The 19,100-nt window shown below is 37.0% G+C and overlaps 1 protein-coding gene across 1 annotated transcript in view; it reads right to left on the bottom strand.

Annotated features, from left to right (window-relative positions):
* Positions 1–286: 286 nt before the first annotated feature.
* LOC111371015 overlaps positions 287–19,100 on the bottom strand; it is a 24,304-nt gene continuing 5,490 nt past the window's right edge. The window contains exons 3-15 of the mRNA XM_022992945.1: positions 18,892–19,084; positions 17,919–18,035; positions 17,597–17,820; positions 16,584–16,686; positions 16,073–16,202; positions 15,503–15,915; positions 15,240–15,410; positions 14,118–14,496; positions 12,326–12,620; positions 11,982–12,125; positions 2,367–2,846; positions 1,282–1,528; positions 287–926 (exon numbers count right to left, since the gene is read on the bottom strand). Of these exons, the coding sequence (XP_022848713.1) occupies positions 889–926; positions 1,282–1,528; positions 2,367–2,846; positions 11,982–12,125; positions 12,326–12,620; positions 14,118–14,496; positions 15,240–15,410; positions 15,503–15,915; positions 16,073–16,202; positions 16,584–16,686; positions 17,597–17,820; positions 17,919–18,035; positions 18,892–19,084 (2,934 nt within the window). The 3' untranslated portion in view covers positions 287–888. The remainder of the gene's footprint in view (positions 927–1,281; positions 1,529–2,366; positions 2,847–11,981; positions 12,126–12,325; positions 12,621–14,117; positions 14,497–15,239; positions 15,411–15,502; positions 15,916–16,072; positions 16,203–16,583; positions 16,687–17,596; positions 17,821–17,918; positions 18,036–18,891; positions 19,085–19,100) is intronic.

The following is a 19,100-nucleotide window of genomic DNA, read 5'->3' as shown; positions in this document are numbered from 1 at the left end:
ATATTATCAACTTTTATCAAAATCTATTAAAATTTTGATTTTAATCCCCACCAAATAGAGAAGCGGATAATTACTTGGTACAATACGTCCCTAGATGGAAAACTCACTCCCAGGTAGGAGTTTTACTTGGTCATAATCAGTAACATAGCTGTAGACAATCCACTACGCAATGGCATAAAAACAAAGATAACAAAGTGCATTTATAAATGAGAATTTTAAACTTTTCCTCCTATAAAATTGAAACGAACGATATGATCCCCACGCAAGGATATCACAGCACAAATCGAAGAGATGAAGTGTGTTTCTTTATATTGACATTTAACAAATAAACCTTCAAAAATGATGTAATAATACACAAATCTCAAGCCAGAACGCTTATTAGTCTCTCTCTCTCTCTCTCTCTCTCTCTCACACACACACAAAAATGATTGCATACACCAAGGCCTGTTGTAACAGTTCTTAATACGGCCTCTCTCGTATCACAAAATATTCAATTTACAGAGAGAATAGTCGAAACGACACCTATAAAACTCTAACCAGAGTCTGGCAATGGTACCTATTTGGTTCCAAACTACAGAAAATAAGAAAAAGAAAATTAATAATTTAACCATCCCATGCTCTAAAAATCAAGCCGAAACCTATAGAAAGACTCCCCGGTTATGTCAAGGAAAAACAAACCATCTATCAGAAGCATGAAATTGATGGCTAGCTAGCATGGTCTGGCCTTAATCGACTAAAAAGATGTCACAATATATTGGCTCCTTCCATAAATTTACACTTGGGTCCGGCACTTGTTTCTTCAAATCAAAACTTGTTTGACGTCACATTAGACGATTCAAGATTGGAACTCTAAAATGTAATTGATTTTCAAAAGAAACGTCTCCTCATTCAGTAGTTACTAGACCAGTTGAGTTGAGTATGCTGTGGTTGCTGATAAACACTAGTTGGAGGTCCAACCATATCGACAGGACTTGTAATGGTTTGAGATTGTTGCAGAAGATGGTGAACAGTTGCTGCTGCCTGTGAAGGGTGGTACATACCTGCAAATGTGCCGTGGCCAGGCTGCGTTGGAGTGAAAGGAAGCTGACTCTGAGGAAGATTGTAAAACGAACTAGCCTGTAAGGAAGAAATATCCTGACTGGGAGTTGTAAACCATACGCCTGAACCCTCACTCTGCAGAGAAGCAAATTCGCAACATTAGTGTACTCACCCAATGCATCATCAGACAAGAATCAGAGGATAATACTTTTTTCTCTCAAAACAACGAAACTGTATGCTGTGGTTGCTGATAAACACTAGTTGGAGGTCCAACCATATCGACAGGACTTGTAATGGTTTGAGATTGTTGCAGAAGAGGGTGAACAGTTGCTGCTGCCTGTGAAGGGTGGTACATACCTGCAAATGTGCCGTGGCCAGGCTGCGTTGGAGTGAAAGGAAGCTGACTCTGAGGAAGATTGTAAAACGAACTAGCCTGTAAGGAAGAAATATCCTGACTGGGAGTTGTAAACCATACGCCTGAACCCTCACTCTGCAGAGAAGCAAATTCGCAACATTAGTGTACTCACCCAATGCATCATCAGACAAGAATCAGAGGATAATACTTTTTTCTCTCAAAACAACGAAACTTAATAAAAGGTTATGCCCTGTTTCTTACAATTTCTTCACTTTGATATACCTTCTTTGTTGGAAATGGACAAGTAATTTACTAGGAGATTTTTTATCTTTCTTCACTCTCTTTTCTTTATATAGAGTCCATAGGGGGACTCGAGCAAGTCATAAACCGAAGTACAAGATTATAAGCCGATGTTCTTACCTTAGAATACTGTTAAGAGTTTCATAGTTATAACTTTCTTAACATAATTCCAGGACTACAACCTATGTGTACCCTCTGATGGCAGGAAGTTATTCAAGATTGATTCTAACATTATCTAGGAAGTAAAGCTACCTCAATGTTTTTCATAACCTCAATAAAACTTAATTCCAAAATGAGTGAAAATTGTCAAAATAGATCATGTGAGATGCACAAATAGTAATTTACTAGGAGATTTTTTATCTTTCTTCACTCTCTTTTCTTTATATAGAGTCCATAGGGGGACTCGAGCAAGTCATAAATCGAAGTACAAGATTATAAGCCGATGTTCTTACCTTAGAATACTGTTAAGAGTTTCATAGTTATAACTTTCTTAACATAATTCCAGGACTACAACCTATGTGTACCCTCTGATGGCAGGAAGTTATTCAAGATTGATTAACATTATCTAGGAAGTAAAGCTACCTCAATGTTTTTCATAACCTCAATAAAACTTAATTCCAAAATGAGTGAAAATTGTCAAAATAGATCATGTGAGATGCACAAAAATACACACCTGTTGACCACTGACATAGAGACTATTTTCTTTAACTTGATGGGCGGCAAGATCCTCATTAGACGTTGAAGTAACAACTGTAGTGGCTGAACTGGAAGTATAGTTGGCCATGGAAAGGCCATATGGCCCGTAACTGCCCGGCACTCCCATGTAGGTTGGGTTTCCTGCATTAGGCCCCTGCTTAAATTGAGAAACTGAATATTTGGCAGTTGCCCCAGGTGGGGTTGGATACATACTTCCAGCCTGAGGTTGCTGAGGTAATGCACCAGTAGCTAAGAATTGATGAACTGCTGCTGGTGGGACATAATATGGAGAGAAATATGGACTATATGGAACGTAGTTTGGAGGATAGTGTGGTAAATGCATCCCAGTTGGTTGCCGGAAAACTGGAAGTGGTTGCTGGGAGCTCTGCATAACTCCAGTAGCTTGAGTCACGAGTGGTGTTGGAGCAGCAGTGGACAAAACCAGAGGGACACCACCCTGCAACCAAAATATTTTAAAATTAGTACGGTACCTTCACCAATCGAATGGAAATTACAAGAAATGATAGCAGCAAGCCCAGGATCACCTCAAGATACATCTATGTCAATGAGAGAACACTAATGAAAATGAAACCAAAATTGTAGAGTTTTTCCACAATATCCATATGAATGCACACTTGGCATGACCCTTTTGGGAGAAAGATTAAAAACAGTCAATATAACATAAGTTCGACAAAGCAATTTTTTCCAAACCGCACTAGTGTAAGAATCAGCAGTGCCATCCACCACAATCAAGCATAATGAGATGCCAAAAAGCATCTATCAAATTTATTCTAACACACAAAGATGCATTTTATAAAGGTTATATTAAACCATCAGTAAACATTTCAACTTTGCCTCCCTCTTTAATTATTAATGAGATAATGTGTCTCAGTGTGAAAGTTATTGTAATTGCACAAAGTAGAAGCATGTGTTTCACTATCAAGATTATAAAGAGTCATTTATGTAACTGTTAGGCCACCGATTCATCTCACATATTCTATAAGGGGGAAGAAGAGGATCTCAGAAGTGGAGGGAAAGGGGTAACCAAATTCTGTTTTGGGGGAATATGGGATAACAACTTTCAGTTAGGAGAGTCTATAAATAAGAGGGGTTAGAAGAGTATTGGTCAGGTCATTTTTGGACTAAAAGTCTCGAGAGTCTTGTTTACAGCCTTCTATAGGCTTCACTGTAATTTCATTTTCCTGTAATCGTCTTCGATTCAATAAAATAGTCTGTTCTTTTCATTAGTGTTCTATCAGTAACTTATGTTGGTTCTTCTAAAATTGACAAAATTGATGGGAATTATAGGTCAATTATTAACCATTTAAAATGACGAGATGCTCTTATGTTGGTTATCCTAAAATAGACAAAATTGATAGGAATCATAGATCAACTTGTAGCAACTACATCATAAAGATATTTGATGAGGACATCCATTTGAATAATTTTTGGGTTTTATTATTTTGTACTATTAAATTGGGTTTGTATTTGGGCCTGACCCAAGCCCATAACCTTCATCTATAAGTGGTGTATTGGAGGTGAAGGAAGGCAGACAATGATGGGAAATTAACAGGCTTTACTGCCCTCTCACGTGTTCTTCTCTGTGGTATTTTCTTCTTTCCTTTTTCTTTTCTCCTCCTTCCTCTTCTTCTTCCATGGGACTGCTTCAATATTTATTTGGCCGCAACATCAAAGTGGTATCAGAGCTAAAACCTGGTTTCTTTCATCAACATGTTGTCTAATATTGCCTACTGGAACACCTGCAGACGAACCAACCTGGAAGCTATTGATTTCTTCCTCCGCCAAGATTTTGTGAGAATAAACAAAACCCCATACCCACATACACAGCCCCTGCAACTCCCCAACAGCTTCACCTTACAACTACTACCACCAGCCTAGATACACAATTCCAACAGAAACACATTTTGCGCTACTACACAACCCATACTACCTCCGGCCGATTCTGTACACCACCGCCACCAGTCACAAATCATGCCACCACTACCGCTCATCCCGCTACCAGTCACTGTCACCATAATATTCAACACCTACTGCTATTCACTACCATATCAAAACTAGTTAATTCACAAGAAGCTAAGAAAATTGTGGGACGGAAAGGATCACATATGATTAACCCTATAGAATTTGAGCTTAAACTTGGGGAGGATTCTGTCGTGTTCACAGTGGTTGTCATGGAAATTCCATCAAAATGTCCAATATTGACCCCTAAGGAGGTCCAGCTAATTCTTCAAGAGTTTCGAGTTGTCTTTCCTGAGGACCTTCCTGATCTGCTGCTCCCTTTACGAGATATTCAACATGCTATAGAATTTGAGCTCCTTCATAAAGGATTTATCCGTCAGAGTTTAAGTCCTTGTACGATTCCCGCCCTTTTGACTCCTAAGAAAGATGGCTCTCGAAGGATGTATATTAATAGTCGTGCCATCAATAAGATCATTGTGAAGTACCGTTTTTCAATCCTTAGGCTTGATAATATCTTGGATATGATGGTTGGTGCCATAATATTTTCTAAGATTGATTAAAAGAGTGGGTATTACAAAATTAGGATTTGCTCAGGTGACAAATGGAAGGCTGGCTTTAAAACAAAGGATGGTCTTTACGAATGGTTGGTCATGCCTTTTGGACTAACCAATGCCTCGAGTACTTTCATGAGAGGGATGACACAAGCCCTGCGACCATTCATGGGTAAATTCCTCGTCATTTATTTTGATGACATTCTCGTGTGTTGTAAAACTAGAGACCATCGAGATCATCTTACATAGGTTTGTTCTACCCATCGTGCAACATGTATACTAACGTGTAGAAATGACAATTTGAACCGTCAAAATTGAAAATCGTGGTTAACCGAACCAATGGTGCAATAGGGTGGATATGATTTTGATTTTAATAAACCAATTCATGGCTGTACGGGTATGCTATTTACGTTGTGGAACCGAAGCCGAACCGATTACCTGCTAAAAAAGAAAAAAAAATCCCCCCATTACATCTACCTGACTCAGCTGGCCAGCGCACTTACCATTAGCTCATAATAATAGCATTAGTATGACAGTATATAAATGCAAACCCTACTCTCCACCAACCATAAACTCACGCACGGCTCCACTGCCTCCATGGTCCAAGTCGTCGTCATCTCCGAAAATTTGTTACATTTGTTAGCCATTCTATTATTGCTGATCATGTAAAAACAGAGTTCAATATTTTTCTAGATGAGCCAGTATTGCCAAGGATGGATGGTTTTTATTTATTGACATGGTGAAAAACAAATTCAATAAAATATCCGACTTTATAGAAGGTTGCAAGAGATTTATTAGCCATTCCAGTATCTATTGTGGCATCCGAATCGGCGTTTAGTACAAGTGGTAGATTTGTGAGTCCATATAGAAATAGGCTTCAGCCGACGACTCTAGAAGCTTTCATGTGTGCTCAGGATTAGCTTTGCACTGATATTCATGGTAGGATTTATTGTTTTATATTTGTTATTTATACACTTCTTTTTATTATTAACTTTTTTCTATTGTGTGTAGAAAATTCTACTCCATCATACTCTAGAACTTGTGCAATGTTTAGCGAGAAGGAAGCTGATAAAGAGGTACATTTTTTTATTTAAATCTTAGTTAAGACCATTCTGAAATAGGTAGTATTGTTATATTCTCTACTTAAATTTCTTATTTACTATATAAAAATCAACTTTGAGTGTTGGTCTATTCTAGTAAAGACTTGTGGGGAAGAATGAATCAAGTAACTTTGATGCACAACGATTAAGAATGAAGGGAAAGTTTAGTATTGTTATATTTATAATATTGTTTGTTAAATTTGTATTTTGCAATTGAAAATTGGGATAATGTTTGCATTTTCGTTTGGAATATTGTGTTTTTGTTTTCATTGATTTTTTTCATAAATTGTTTTATATCAATTTGACGGATGAACCTATAAAAATAATTTATTTTCGTGATTATTAACTGAACCTAATCGTGCCGAACCGAGATACGAACCTAACCGATTTATATGGTGCGGTTATGATGTGGTCAAAAAAATTAGTGGTGCGGTTATTGTTTTGGCATTGTTTGTTAAATTTGTATTTTGCAATTGAAAATTGGGATAATGTTTGCATTTTCGTTTGGAATATTGTGTTTTTGTTTTCATCGACTTTTTTCATAAATTGTTTTATATCAATTTGACGGATGAACCTATAAAAAATAATTTATTTTCGTGATTATTAACTGAACCTAATCGTGCCGAACCGAGATACAAACCTAACCGATTTATATGGTGCGGTTATGATGTGGTCAAAAAAATTAGTGGTGCGGTTATTGTTTTGGTCGAACCGACCCATAACCGAATCGTTGCCAACCCTACTAGTGTGAAGAAATGTGCTTTCTTCACTGATAGAGTTGTCTTCCTAGGGTTTATTGTTTTCGCTACAGGAGTCTGCTGACTCTGCAAAGATTCAAACCATTATAGATTAGCCTTAACCCAAGGATATACATCACGTTAGGAGTTCTCATGATTTAGCCCCTATTTGTCATCCATCAAAAATTTAAATTGTTTGTTATAAGATCATTCTCCACCACACATTCATAAGTAAAATATTCTACACACTAATCAAAAAAGCTTCTTTACTTTTTAATCATACATTTTTCAAAAAAATACTATTCAATAACTCATTATTCCCAAATAAATTCTATCAAACAGGCTCTTAGCTACCTTTTATTGTCATTTCATCAAAAGGTTTAGCACGATTATGACCACTATTACGGAATGCATGAAGAATGGAAAATTTCATTAGATGTAAGAAGCAACCGAAGCGTTTAAGTTGGTTAAAAAGCGAATGACAGAAGCTCCAATCATGCGACTTTCTAACTTCTCCAAAGTTTTCAAGGTAGAGTGCGATGCCTCCGGAGCAGTAATAGGTGAAGTCCTGAGCCAAGAATGCCACACTGTTGCTTATTTCAGTGAGAAATTAAATGATGTTAAACAACGGTACTCAACTTATGATAAGGAATTGTATGCGATTGTGCAGACTTTGCGCTATTGGCATCATGACTTATTACCTCAGGAATTTGTCCTTTATTCAGACCATGAGGTCCTTCATTACCTTAATTCTCAGAAAAGGTCAAATTCTAGGCATGGTTTCTAGATTAAATATTTGCAAGCCTTCCCTTTTGTTTTGAAACATAAGAAAGGCATTGAAAACCAAGCAACTGATGCTTTAAGCCGTCGTATCTTCCTCGTCTATTATGAGTGTCAAGGTCATAGGTTTTGAAAGGCTTAAGGAAGAAACGAGTGATGTCTCGATTTTAAAGACATTTTTTCTTACCTAGCAAAGTGGGCAATCGAATGGTACTAATGGTTTCCGTCTTGAGGAAGGCTATCTTTTTAGGTCTAATAAGTTGTGTATCCCTCGGACTTCAGTACGAAACTTTATAGTTTGGGAAAGTCATGTTGGAGGCTTGGCTAGACATTTTGGACGTGATAAGATCATCAAGGAGGTTGAACATTAATTTTATTGGCCTCATTTAAAGACAGATGTGGCTAAGATAGTTAGCACCTATAACACCTGTCAGTTGGCCAACATTGATCTCTACACATTGATCTCTACACGCCTCTTTCCGTCCCTAGTTATCTTTAGCAAGATGTCAGTATGGATTTTGTGTTAGAACTCCCCCATATTCCAAAGAAACATTACTCTATTTTTGTTATAGTAGATCGTTTCTTGAAAATGGCCCACATTATCCCTTGCAGCAAGACTTCATATGCATCTAAGGTTGCCAAAGTATACTTTAATGAGATTGTTAAGTCGTATGGTTTTCCTAATACCATTGTCTCAGATAGGGATGTTCGGTTCACTAGCCACTTTTGAAGAACCTTATGGCACATGGTTGACACTAACTGAAATTCTCCATTACATATCATTTTCAGACTGATGGTCAATCTGAATTTGCTAATCACAATCTTGGTAATCTATCAAGGTGTCTAGTTCAGGAAAACCTTAGGAACTGAGATTTAATCTCCTTATACCCCAAATTTCATAATAATTCTGTGAATCGATTTTTAAGTATGAGTCTTTTTGAAATTGTTCATGGTTATAAATAAACATCATCTTCATAACCTGCATATTGAGATCAATAAACAACTTAAAGCAAGTAAAACTTCGAGCTGATTTGCATAAACGTGTTGGATTTAATATTAGAGATTATGTTATGATTCGAATTAGATCGGAACGATGTCCTTCTGGATCGTGTTGGTCCAAATACCGTCATTAACCTTCCATTACATTTTGGGTACCACTCTACTTTCAATGTTGATGATCTAGTTGCTTACAAAGGCCATTTTAATCCCTCCGGGGATATCCTTTTCTAACTTCATTTATGGACCCTCAACTTGAATCTGTTGCTATTCTTACTTCAATATCATTTGTCACAGCACACAAATAAAATTGATGCTATTTTAGATTAACAGATTATGTTGACCAATGATGGAGAGAGATAGCGCTTCCTTGTTCGTTGGGTAAACCGATCGGATTCTGATTGTACATGGATTCCCAGAAAGACACTTCAGCAACTTTGACCCAGATTTATTAGAGCTTTATCGGAGCAAGCAGGATCTTCCTTTGCCTAGGTCACCTTCCACGCATGTCGAGGGAGTCGGTGGAGAAAACAAATTCAGACCTCCACTCACGTTTATGGGAGTCGGAAGAAAATTGTTTAGCCACTCAGCTTATGGTTGGAAGATTGACTGCAGATTGACTGTAGCCTTTTATTTTGTCCACTCAACAGAGTGGAGTTTACCTTCCATCCTGGACGACTTGATGAGGACATCCATTTGATAAATGTTTGGGTTTTATTATTTTAGACTATTAAATTGGGTTTGTACTTGGGCATGACCCAAGCCCATAACCTTTATATGTAAGTGGTGTATTAGAGGTGAAAGAAAGGCAGACAATTATGGGAAATTAACAAATTTTTACTGCTCTCTCACATGTTCTTCTCTATAGTATTTTCTTCTTTCCTTTTTCTCCTCTCCTTCGTTCTCTTCATCTTCTTCTTCTTCCATGTGACTGCTTCTATGTTTATTTGGCTGTTACATCAATATTCTTTTACAGTTTTAGCAACTACATGGAAAATTCATGTTCATTACCAAACCTAGATCATTTACAAGGACTGCCCATCAATGTTCTAAGGGACAACAAGAGATAAACCCGACAAGGATGGCTAAAAGCTTTAGACAACCATTTCAACCAAAGTTTTGACACTCGGCAAGATTAGACTCATGGTTTGCCGAAAGAAAAAGTAAGGATATTGATCTTATATACAGGTTTAAGAAGATGATGAGTGATTTGGAAAGTGTGAACATTGTCCTATTGTGCAACAAGAAAAATGAGAGAGAATGTCTCATTTTGCACAGGAATATATGCAAAAAAATTGACAAGTTAATGCTTTGAAGCCTAGGAAGCCCTTTTACTCCAAAATCCTATTGAACATTCCCAATACCCAATACGATATTCATCTAATAGCATATTGGATAGGTATAGGAATCTACGAAGCACTAACATATACACGGGAAATTATGACAATTTCCTACATAGACACAGACATAACATTTTTCACAATAAAACTAGGATGTGCAGGACAGACCCTGAAAGCAGTAAAGGTTTTGAAAGGATAGGAGACCAAAGAATTTCTAGCAAGTTGAAACGGATGACAAACACCATTCTAATGTACTCGTATACTCTGATCCATTGAAGAACTTAAGCATTCTGTACCTCCTACTCTGTGTAATATCAGTTAGCTTTTCCTTTATAGTCTTAGGAATTGAATTCATCAGAAGTTATATATTCACCAAAGGAATTGGTGAAAATAGATATTTGGTACAAAAATTAATTTCATTCATCCTACATGCACATTCTCGCATAGAATCAAGGTTGACATAAGAAACTGTTCTCAGGCTCAACTTTTATACTTCCAAAGTATATGTTCACCAGGTTAGGCACAAAAAACGAAAGATCTTGTTTGCCAGAGATTTAATTTTCTAACAAAGAGAAGATTTTTTAATTAACCGCAGGAAATTTTCCAGGTATTCTTGAATTGCCTTAGAAGATTTTAAACTAAATGGTGACATGAAAAATCTATCCCAATATTTCCTGTCCACTTGTACTAAATGGAAGAACAGACACCCAAAGGTACAAAAAATAGCAGCAGAGATCCCCCAACCTTCAAATAGGAGCATTGAGTCCCCTACCTTCCATTTTAGAAGCAGTTATATCCCTAGTGAACCATTTTCCTCTTATCTTTAAATAGCAATATAATTTTTTTTTTTTAAACAAGACAGTCACCCTTATATTTAAATAAACAATATTTAATAAAAGATGAGAAAAATAAAATAAGAAAAAAGAATGATCAACTTCTTCCCAAAATTCTGCCCCACCCCAACCCCCAAAACATCCTTCACTTGGAGCAACCCCCAACCGTCAAGGTACCCACCCCCACTCTTGAAGCTCATGCCTCAAACAGATTTATGACCCACATCTCAAACACCATTTTTATCAGACGATCAGGTAAAATTTAATTTGCTATGGTCACTTGCTATACCTGGTCAATTCTGATTTTTTTGATATCTTCTTCCTTTTCTTTTATCCCTTCTTGAAGGGTAAAATAAGATTTAATGCAATATTGGAGACAAAACACTCACTAAATGCTGTTATGTAACTCATCTTTCTGCCCAATTCTCATTTACAACTCCAACCTTGACAACCAAGAGAGTAGAAGAAGTACACCATTTTTCCATCATTCACAATGACACCGACCAACTGAAGCCAGCATGGGGACTGGATTTGGTCATTGGGCATAAAAGCTGGAGAGAAACCAGCAGATGCAAAAAGCTTTTCGACTCAAATCTGTGTTCCCGTTGCTCGAGTCCATTGGCATGTAAGGATGTGCTGTCTACATGACAATGAAAAAGAACACATCTAGAAGATGTCTAGGGGATGGGGGTTGCCAGAGGGGGTTGTTTGAAGGGGTTGGATAAGATGCACATTTTTTTCCTCTCTTGTTTCTCATTTAATTTTTTAAATTTAAAGATAAGTATAAATTCTTCTCTAATGATATTTTGGCTTGCTAGGTAAAGACAAGGACAAAATTCTCCAGTGGGGACATAACTGCTACCAAAAAATGAAAGACTGGGGAGCCAAATGCTCCTTTTTGATGGTGAGGTCTAAAGTGCAATGCATGTTAAAGATTAGGGATCTTGGCAGCTATTTTCTCTAAGTACAAATTTATATATTGATGAAAACACGCATCATAAACAATCTCCAATTATGTTTCTTAATAGAAAGATTTTGGTGGCAAGATGAATTTTCACCATTTAGGAGTATCTTCAAGATAATTTCTACATGACAAAGGTCAGAACCTTTTAATAAAGTTCGAGCTTGATATTATGCAAATCAATTCCAAAATGAAACAAAATTGAATCATGCTTATCTTGTCCTCTTTCTAGAGACAATCACAATTCATGTTTCCTTCACAAAAAGCAAAAGAAATATGCAAACAGTGAACTCCCAGGGTTTGAAAGCCCAAACCTCTTGAGGAGACTGCAAATTCAATGCAGAGAGCATTTTGGACGCAGCTCCAGCTGAATGGAATGGCGAAATGCGGCCATCAATGTGTGCACTAGGCCGATATAATTGCAAATAATAGCTTGTCGGGTCAAATGATTGCTGTATCTGTAAGAATAAATCCAAAATTAAATTATTGTTACTAACAGAAACCAAGTGATGAGTTTAATAATATGCATCAACTTTCCTAAATCTGAGAAAGAATGATAAATTATCATAATGAAGGGCATGCCAGCCCATAATAATTGAAACTTGAAAGCCGATAGTTAAAAAACTACGAGATTATAATGGATACATCTAAGACATACAACAAAGCTTGGAACTTGAGAAGCATCGCGAACTTGAGATTCTGAACTTTCCGAAGGTGAAACCCGGCTACTCAATATTGGTGGCATAAAACCAAAATCGTAGCTTGAGGATGATTGAGCCACAGGATGTTGATGGCTTCCAGAAGCAACCTCATGCTTAGGCTCATTATACTCGGGGAGAACAGAGGATGAGTCTTCACCCTCAGCAGATGAAAAATTTTCTAGTCCGTGCAAAGTTGGAGGATTGTCAGGGTATTTTGCTTCTGTATCCTCTGCAGTTACCAGCTCATTCTGACTGTAACCATAATAAGAGAATGTGAACAATGGTGCAAGTAGAAACTGTGTATGAAATGTTTAAATGGAATGCTTCAGGAATCAATAATCATGCGAAAAAAATCATAGTAGAAACATCTTTTGCTTCCTCCCTCCATGTATATACACGTGTATTTCAACGTATATGATTATTTTCACAGTTAAAAGTAGCATATAACAATGATTCACTTAGTCCAATGTGCATAACAAGGACGAGATAAACACAAGTGAGGAAAAAAGGGAAAAGACTAGGGATCAGTGACAGATCTCAAAGATAGCAACAAAAAGAGGAACGGTATTCTATGGGACAATAGAGAGGAAATGAAATTCCTCCAATGAGAACAATACTGAAGAAGAGCAATCTCACTTTCTTTTTCTAAAAGTGAAACAGAAAAAACATTTATTTTTGCTTAACAGTTTATCAGCAAAATACAATACATATATTGGGTCATATCAATGAAGAAAAAAGAGATTGCACAGCCTCTAGGGTACATCCAGGAGGATGATGACTGAACATAAACATGTTTCATACCTTCGCGTTGCTCATTGTATCTTAGGCCTAAAGAGAGTATTTATGAACCTAGCAAAAGTTCTAGTTGCCACCACAGACCAATTTAAGAAGAAAATACAGTGTTGAATCAAGTTAAACTGCCATACAAGACTATATGTAAATATTAATGCTTAATTGAGTGAAGATACTAGATGCTCATCGAATCACAATCGATCCCCTCCTAAGGATCTGAAAATGAAAAAGAATATGTGATGTGGACATCATCCTTCATCAGGCCCTTTGTTTGGGCCATTTTATCTTCCACTTATTTTAGGCCTTATGTTTTATTGGGCTTGTATATGGGTTTGGCAGCCCAAGCCCTCAAATTAGGTTTATTATTTTGTTATTTTGTTATTTATATGGTTGTAATGAACTGATGAGGGCAGTTGATGAATGCAATGAATTAAGATTGGCTTTGCCCACGTTCTACCTCCCCTCTCTTCCCTCTTTCTCCTCCGGTTTCTTCCTCTTCTGCTCCTCTTATTCTACTTCTTCTCAGCTCTTCTTCCTTCTTCCTATGGTTGCAGTCTGTTCTCTATCTATCCTACATCAATATGACTCCCAGAAACTAAAGGAACAGATAATTTAATCTTCGATGGTTGTATCCAGATTTTCTGAGGTTTTTGCCCACATTTACCTCACGGTTCAAAAGATACAAACATTCAAGAGTTCAGCATGTTAAAGGAACGTTTCTTGTCTTGCAAAAATTTATTTATTCATGTTGGAGAAAGAATTTTGTTTATAAAAAGCAACCTGGTTGACCCAGGAAATAGAAAAATAAAACCTCATTGCATAAATCCAACAATGTCTAATAGAGACCACTAAATGTGTCGTCGTGTAAATTGAACTAGGCAGTGAAAGAAAGAAAAGCATTTGAGGCAGAATAAAGACCGAATGATAAAGTCGGGTGAGAGAGGGAGATAGGGGTACCTTGGAGATGGCTCCTTGACAGTTCCCTCAATGGCCTCAGGAGATTCAGACAGAGGCTGACTCTTATCACTCTTGGGACCACTGTTATGGCTCATGTCTAATTCAAAGTCAGCATCAAAACTTCCGAAACAAAACCCAAGTTTTTTAGCATCAGGGACATGCAGATGATTAGGTATAATCACGTTTTGACTATCTAAAATGGGTGTCTCTTCCAACATCCTCTGCATCTCTAAAGTAACTTGAGAAATGACTCTGGTTGTTGGCTGCACTTCAGAATGCTTTACAACAATTGTAGAAACCTCAGATGAAGCAGTTGTGCTAGCATCCTGACTAATACTGGGGATTGCAGACTTTGGTTTCCACTCCTTGCCAGGAACCACTGTAGGAAAACACACCACGACCTGTTAGTTATTGAGTATGGAGCTAATTGCATCCTCAATAAAACTATATATGTGGATTCAATTCACCTGGCAGAATCTGATAAAGTTATAGTCACCTTACTCTACATTAAATTCTACTCGGAATTGCAAAATGTTCTCTCTATTACAATCTTAGCAATATTATATTGAGGCTAAATATTAGACTGGGAGACAAATTTATGAGTTGCCATTGAAAAAACAACACAAGATCTAAGAGAAATTCACAGAGAAAATTGAAAAAATGCATGCATGACTCTATATGAAAATGCAGCTTTCAAATCAAAGCTTAAATGGATAGATATTTCCTACACGCACACAATTCACATCCCAATATTGATATGCCAAAAAAAAAAAAAAAAAAAAAAATCATTTGTAGACTACCGTCTGTGTGTCTCTCTCAATTTGCACTGAGCTGTCATTCTGTCAAAGGAGAGGAAGCTAAACTATATCTTTGCCAAACTTGGTTGACGTAAATCACCAATACGTCCTTTCTCACTTATTTCAGTCATATCATATCCTAAAATGAATATTTTCCTCAAAATTAAACAAAATGATTGGACTAGTAACAATGATCGCCCAAAAATTTCAGTCAAGCAGCCTAAGCACCGACCTATCCACCAAGTGATAATATTAAACTAATTCTCAATAAAAATATGGCAGCAAGCAACACAAGAATCGTGACAAGACGACATAAGCTTTTTACCTTTCTGTGGGCCAATCAGTGTCCGATTGTTGTGATTAGATGAAGGCCTACTAACAAATGAACCATCACATGTAGAAGATGCAGTCTTTGGAGATTCTAAATGCTGATTCTTTCCAACTCGCTGAAAAATATTTGGCATCTGAGGCACTACAGAGCCGCCAACCGAAGCTTCTATTACAGATATCAAATACAAAAAGTCTTATAAGCTTAATCTTTTTGAAAATGCAAACAGGAAATAGATTCTAATAGGGTATAGATTCTACCTGAAGCTGATTTCCCCTCATTAGTATTAACTACAATTTGCTCAACGGGGGTATGCTCACTATCCATTTCATGTCTAATAGTGTCAACGGCACTAGCGGACCGTATATTTTGAGAAGGTAATAGTACACGATCAGAAGAAGAGAAACGAGCTACAGAAGAAGTTGCTGAATTAATAGGTGTTAAACTGTTGCTGGATTTCAGAATCTGGTGCACATGGGTTCCATTAGCAACATCAGTGCTTTTAATTGAATCAGTGGGGGACGGAAGTGGCAGCAGTCCTTCCACGTTACTTGTGTTGGCATCTCCAGTTGTGTCAGATTGATCAACACCTCTACTTGCAGTTGCATGTGTCTCATGTAGAAAACTAGTACTACTCATACCAGGAGGACCATTGGACAAGGCAGTTACTGGGCTGCAAAACAAAACAGATAGCAACTCTGAGAGCATACTGGGGAGGAAAAAACAAACAAACCTCTCAAGTAATAGGGTAGGTTGTATCATGGAAGTGAAATTTTGATGACTTAGAAGAGGAGCAACATCAGATAAACAAGTATAGTAAACTATTGTACCTTATAACAGAAGTTTCATTCCATTTGCTCTCCTGTAAAGTAGGCAAAGGAGGTGCACTAACTCCTTTCTCTGAAATTTGAATGGTCGCATTTTCCTTTACAGAAGTGTAATTCCTTCCACCACTAGTATCTGACAAGGCATGTGTAAAGAACAATGAAGGGCAAGAAAACGAGTGGAGTAGGAAAATAACGCTTCTGTTGTGTTTTCTATTTTCTAATTCTTGTTTATATATTTTCAAAAGGCTAGGCTTCATAGCAACAAGTACACAGTTTATCATGGCTTTAAGATAAGTATGGTATTAAACGAGTTGAATACAGCAGAATTATTCACAAAAGCAAGTGGCTTTGAATGTGAAATTAACTATAGCATAAAAATGTAAAAATCATCCAATATTTCCAATTTGGAAACTATAATTCAACTCAAGGTGGTTGTCTGCACAGCAAATAGCATCGAATATAAGATCAACTTGAAAAGAACTTGGCGGGGCTTTTCCTTTTAATCAAGGATTACCATTAGAACTGTATCGTGATGAATAGTTTCCTCGACCCCCTTTATTGGTCCATGCCTGCACATCTGGCTTCCATCTCGAGTCAGTAGACTCCTTATTCAGATTCTGAAAATATACGAACAGAATATCACAGGGAGTCTTGTATGTGAAAAAAATAAATAAATAAACTTCAGATATTGATACCCATGATAGCTAGCTTAAAATTTTTTGAGAAATATTAAAGAAAAAAAGAAGTATAAATTTAACCAATGGTTGGTAAGAATTAAAATTAAGATTTTAACCTAATTCAAAGTTAACAATTAATTTTAACTGCACATTTCATCAACTTTAATCAAAATCTACCAAAAATCTAATTTTAATCACCATCAAAGGGGCTTAAAGAATTATAAAATTATGTAACGCTATCATCACCTCCTGCATGAATTTTCTATGCTGAATCAATCAGATCAGATGCCATTGAGCATGAAGCTAAATGAATAACATCCTAATGGGGAGCTCGAGAACATTGGAACTAGTTCATTCTGATGTATGAAAACCAGTGAATACACCTATGAGAGGACAATGAGTAATTCACCTTTACATATGATTACTCTAGGTTCGAATTAACTACTCGCTCAATGAGAAATCAAAAGAGCATCTAACTAATGTCGAGAAACATTTGATGTAAGAGTATTAAGACGTTGATCACATCAAGTGGCAAATCTCTCTGGAAAATTCAGGGACTACTTGACAAAAAATAGTATTTGTTGACCTCGTTTTTGTCAAAATGGTTTCCAATTGCCCCTTTCGTGGAGGGATTTCATTTCCAATAAAAAGGAGAAGAATAACCAGGTACACGGCTAATTTACAGGTAATTAAGAATCAATTTGTCTATCTAAATATGGTAACAACTAATAACGTGTAAATTAATTAGAAATACACAGATTTGGCCAATAATCACTATATCTGTCGGACATTGCCCCTTAAATTGATGCTAGTTGATCAAGAAGTATCAATTTGTCAACCATGAATTGACGGTGGTGGCAAGATAAGGCTTTGGTAAAATATCAGCAGTGTGATGCTCGATGGAAATGTGAGGAAGTGTGATCACATCATGATCAAGAGCTTCACGAATAAAATGACAATCTACTTCAATATGCTTTGTGCGCTCGTGAAAAGCTGGATTTGTAGCAATCTGAATAACACTAGTGTTATCAGCATGAAGTGGAGTATGACTAATTTGGGGGATACCAAGTTCAACTAACAACCCCAAAGCCATATGATTTCTAAACACGCTGAAGACATAGCACGATATTCAAATTCGGTAGAGGATTTTGAGACTTGATCCTGTTTCTTACTTTTCCAAGAAATGAGGACATCACCAAAGAACATGTACCAACCAGAAATTGAGCGGCGAGTAGTTACACAACCAGCCCAATCAGCATCACTATAACCTATTAACTGTAAGGAGCTCCCTGTCGGAAGGGGAAAAAAAAAAAAAAACCTCTATCCGATGTACCTCTAAGGTAACGAAAAATTCGTTGCATAGCGGCTAAGTGAGATTGACGAGGAGCTTGCATAAATTGATTGACTTTTGTACTGTGAAAGAAATATCAAGGCGAATAATCGTCAAATAGTTTAAACTTCCTACAATCTGTCGATATAGTAATGAATTGGGTAAAAGTTCTTCATCCGGACTGAGCTTGACATTGACCTCCAAATGTGTATGCACCGAATTTCAAGATTGAAGACCAGCTAAGGCGAGAATCTCTTGGGTATACTTGCGTTAATGCAGAAGGAGACCGTTTGGGCAAGAATGTACCTCAAGACCAAGAAAATACTGAAGAGAACCAAGATCTTTCATATGAAACGTAGTATTGAGATGCCGTTGTAGTTGCTCAATTAACTGAGTGTCAGACCTTGTAATGACAATATCATCCACATATACTAACAACAACACAAGGCCAACGTCGATTCTCTTAAGAAATAGAGAAGAATCAAAGTGGCTTTGAGTAAAATAAAAATCAAGCAAAGTGTTACGAAACTTCTCAAAATATACAAGCGGAGCTTGCTTCAATCCATATAAAGACCGCTTCAACCAACACATTTCAGTGAAAGAACGAGAGCATTTCAGTGGAAGAATGAGAGCATACTAGGTGGACGACTCATTTATATTTCCTTCATCAAATCCCCATGTAAGAACACATTCTTCACATCCATTTATTTAAGAAACCATCCTTTAGAAGTTGTTATTGCCATAATAGTCCTCACAGTAGTTATCTTCGCTACAAGCGCAAATGTCTCCTCATAATCAAAGACCATATTCCTAACAATTCCCAAGAGCTACCAAACCGGCCTTATACCTCTCAATAGTACCATCAAGTCGAAGTTTGATAGTATACACCCATTTGCATCCAATGAGCTTTACTCCATCAGGACGAGGAACAATGTCCCATGTATGATTATCCAGATGAGTTTGAAGTTCTTCTAGCATAGCTTGTAGCCAACATGCATGCGTAGATGCCTGAGAATAAGATTTA

The sequence above is a fragment of the Olea europaea genome, chromosome 21, assembly GCF_002742605.1.
Source record: "Olea europaea var. sylvestris chromosome 21, O_europaea_v1, whole genome shotgun sequence".
Lineage (NCBI taxonomy): Eukaryota > Viridiplantae > Streptophyta > Magnoliopsida > Lamiales > Oleaceae > Olea > Olea europaea.
Note: the sequence above shows the minus strand (reverse complement) of the source record. Positions and strands in the feature narration are given on the sequence as shown.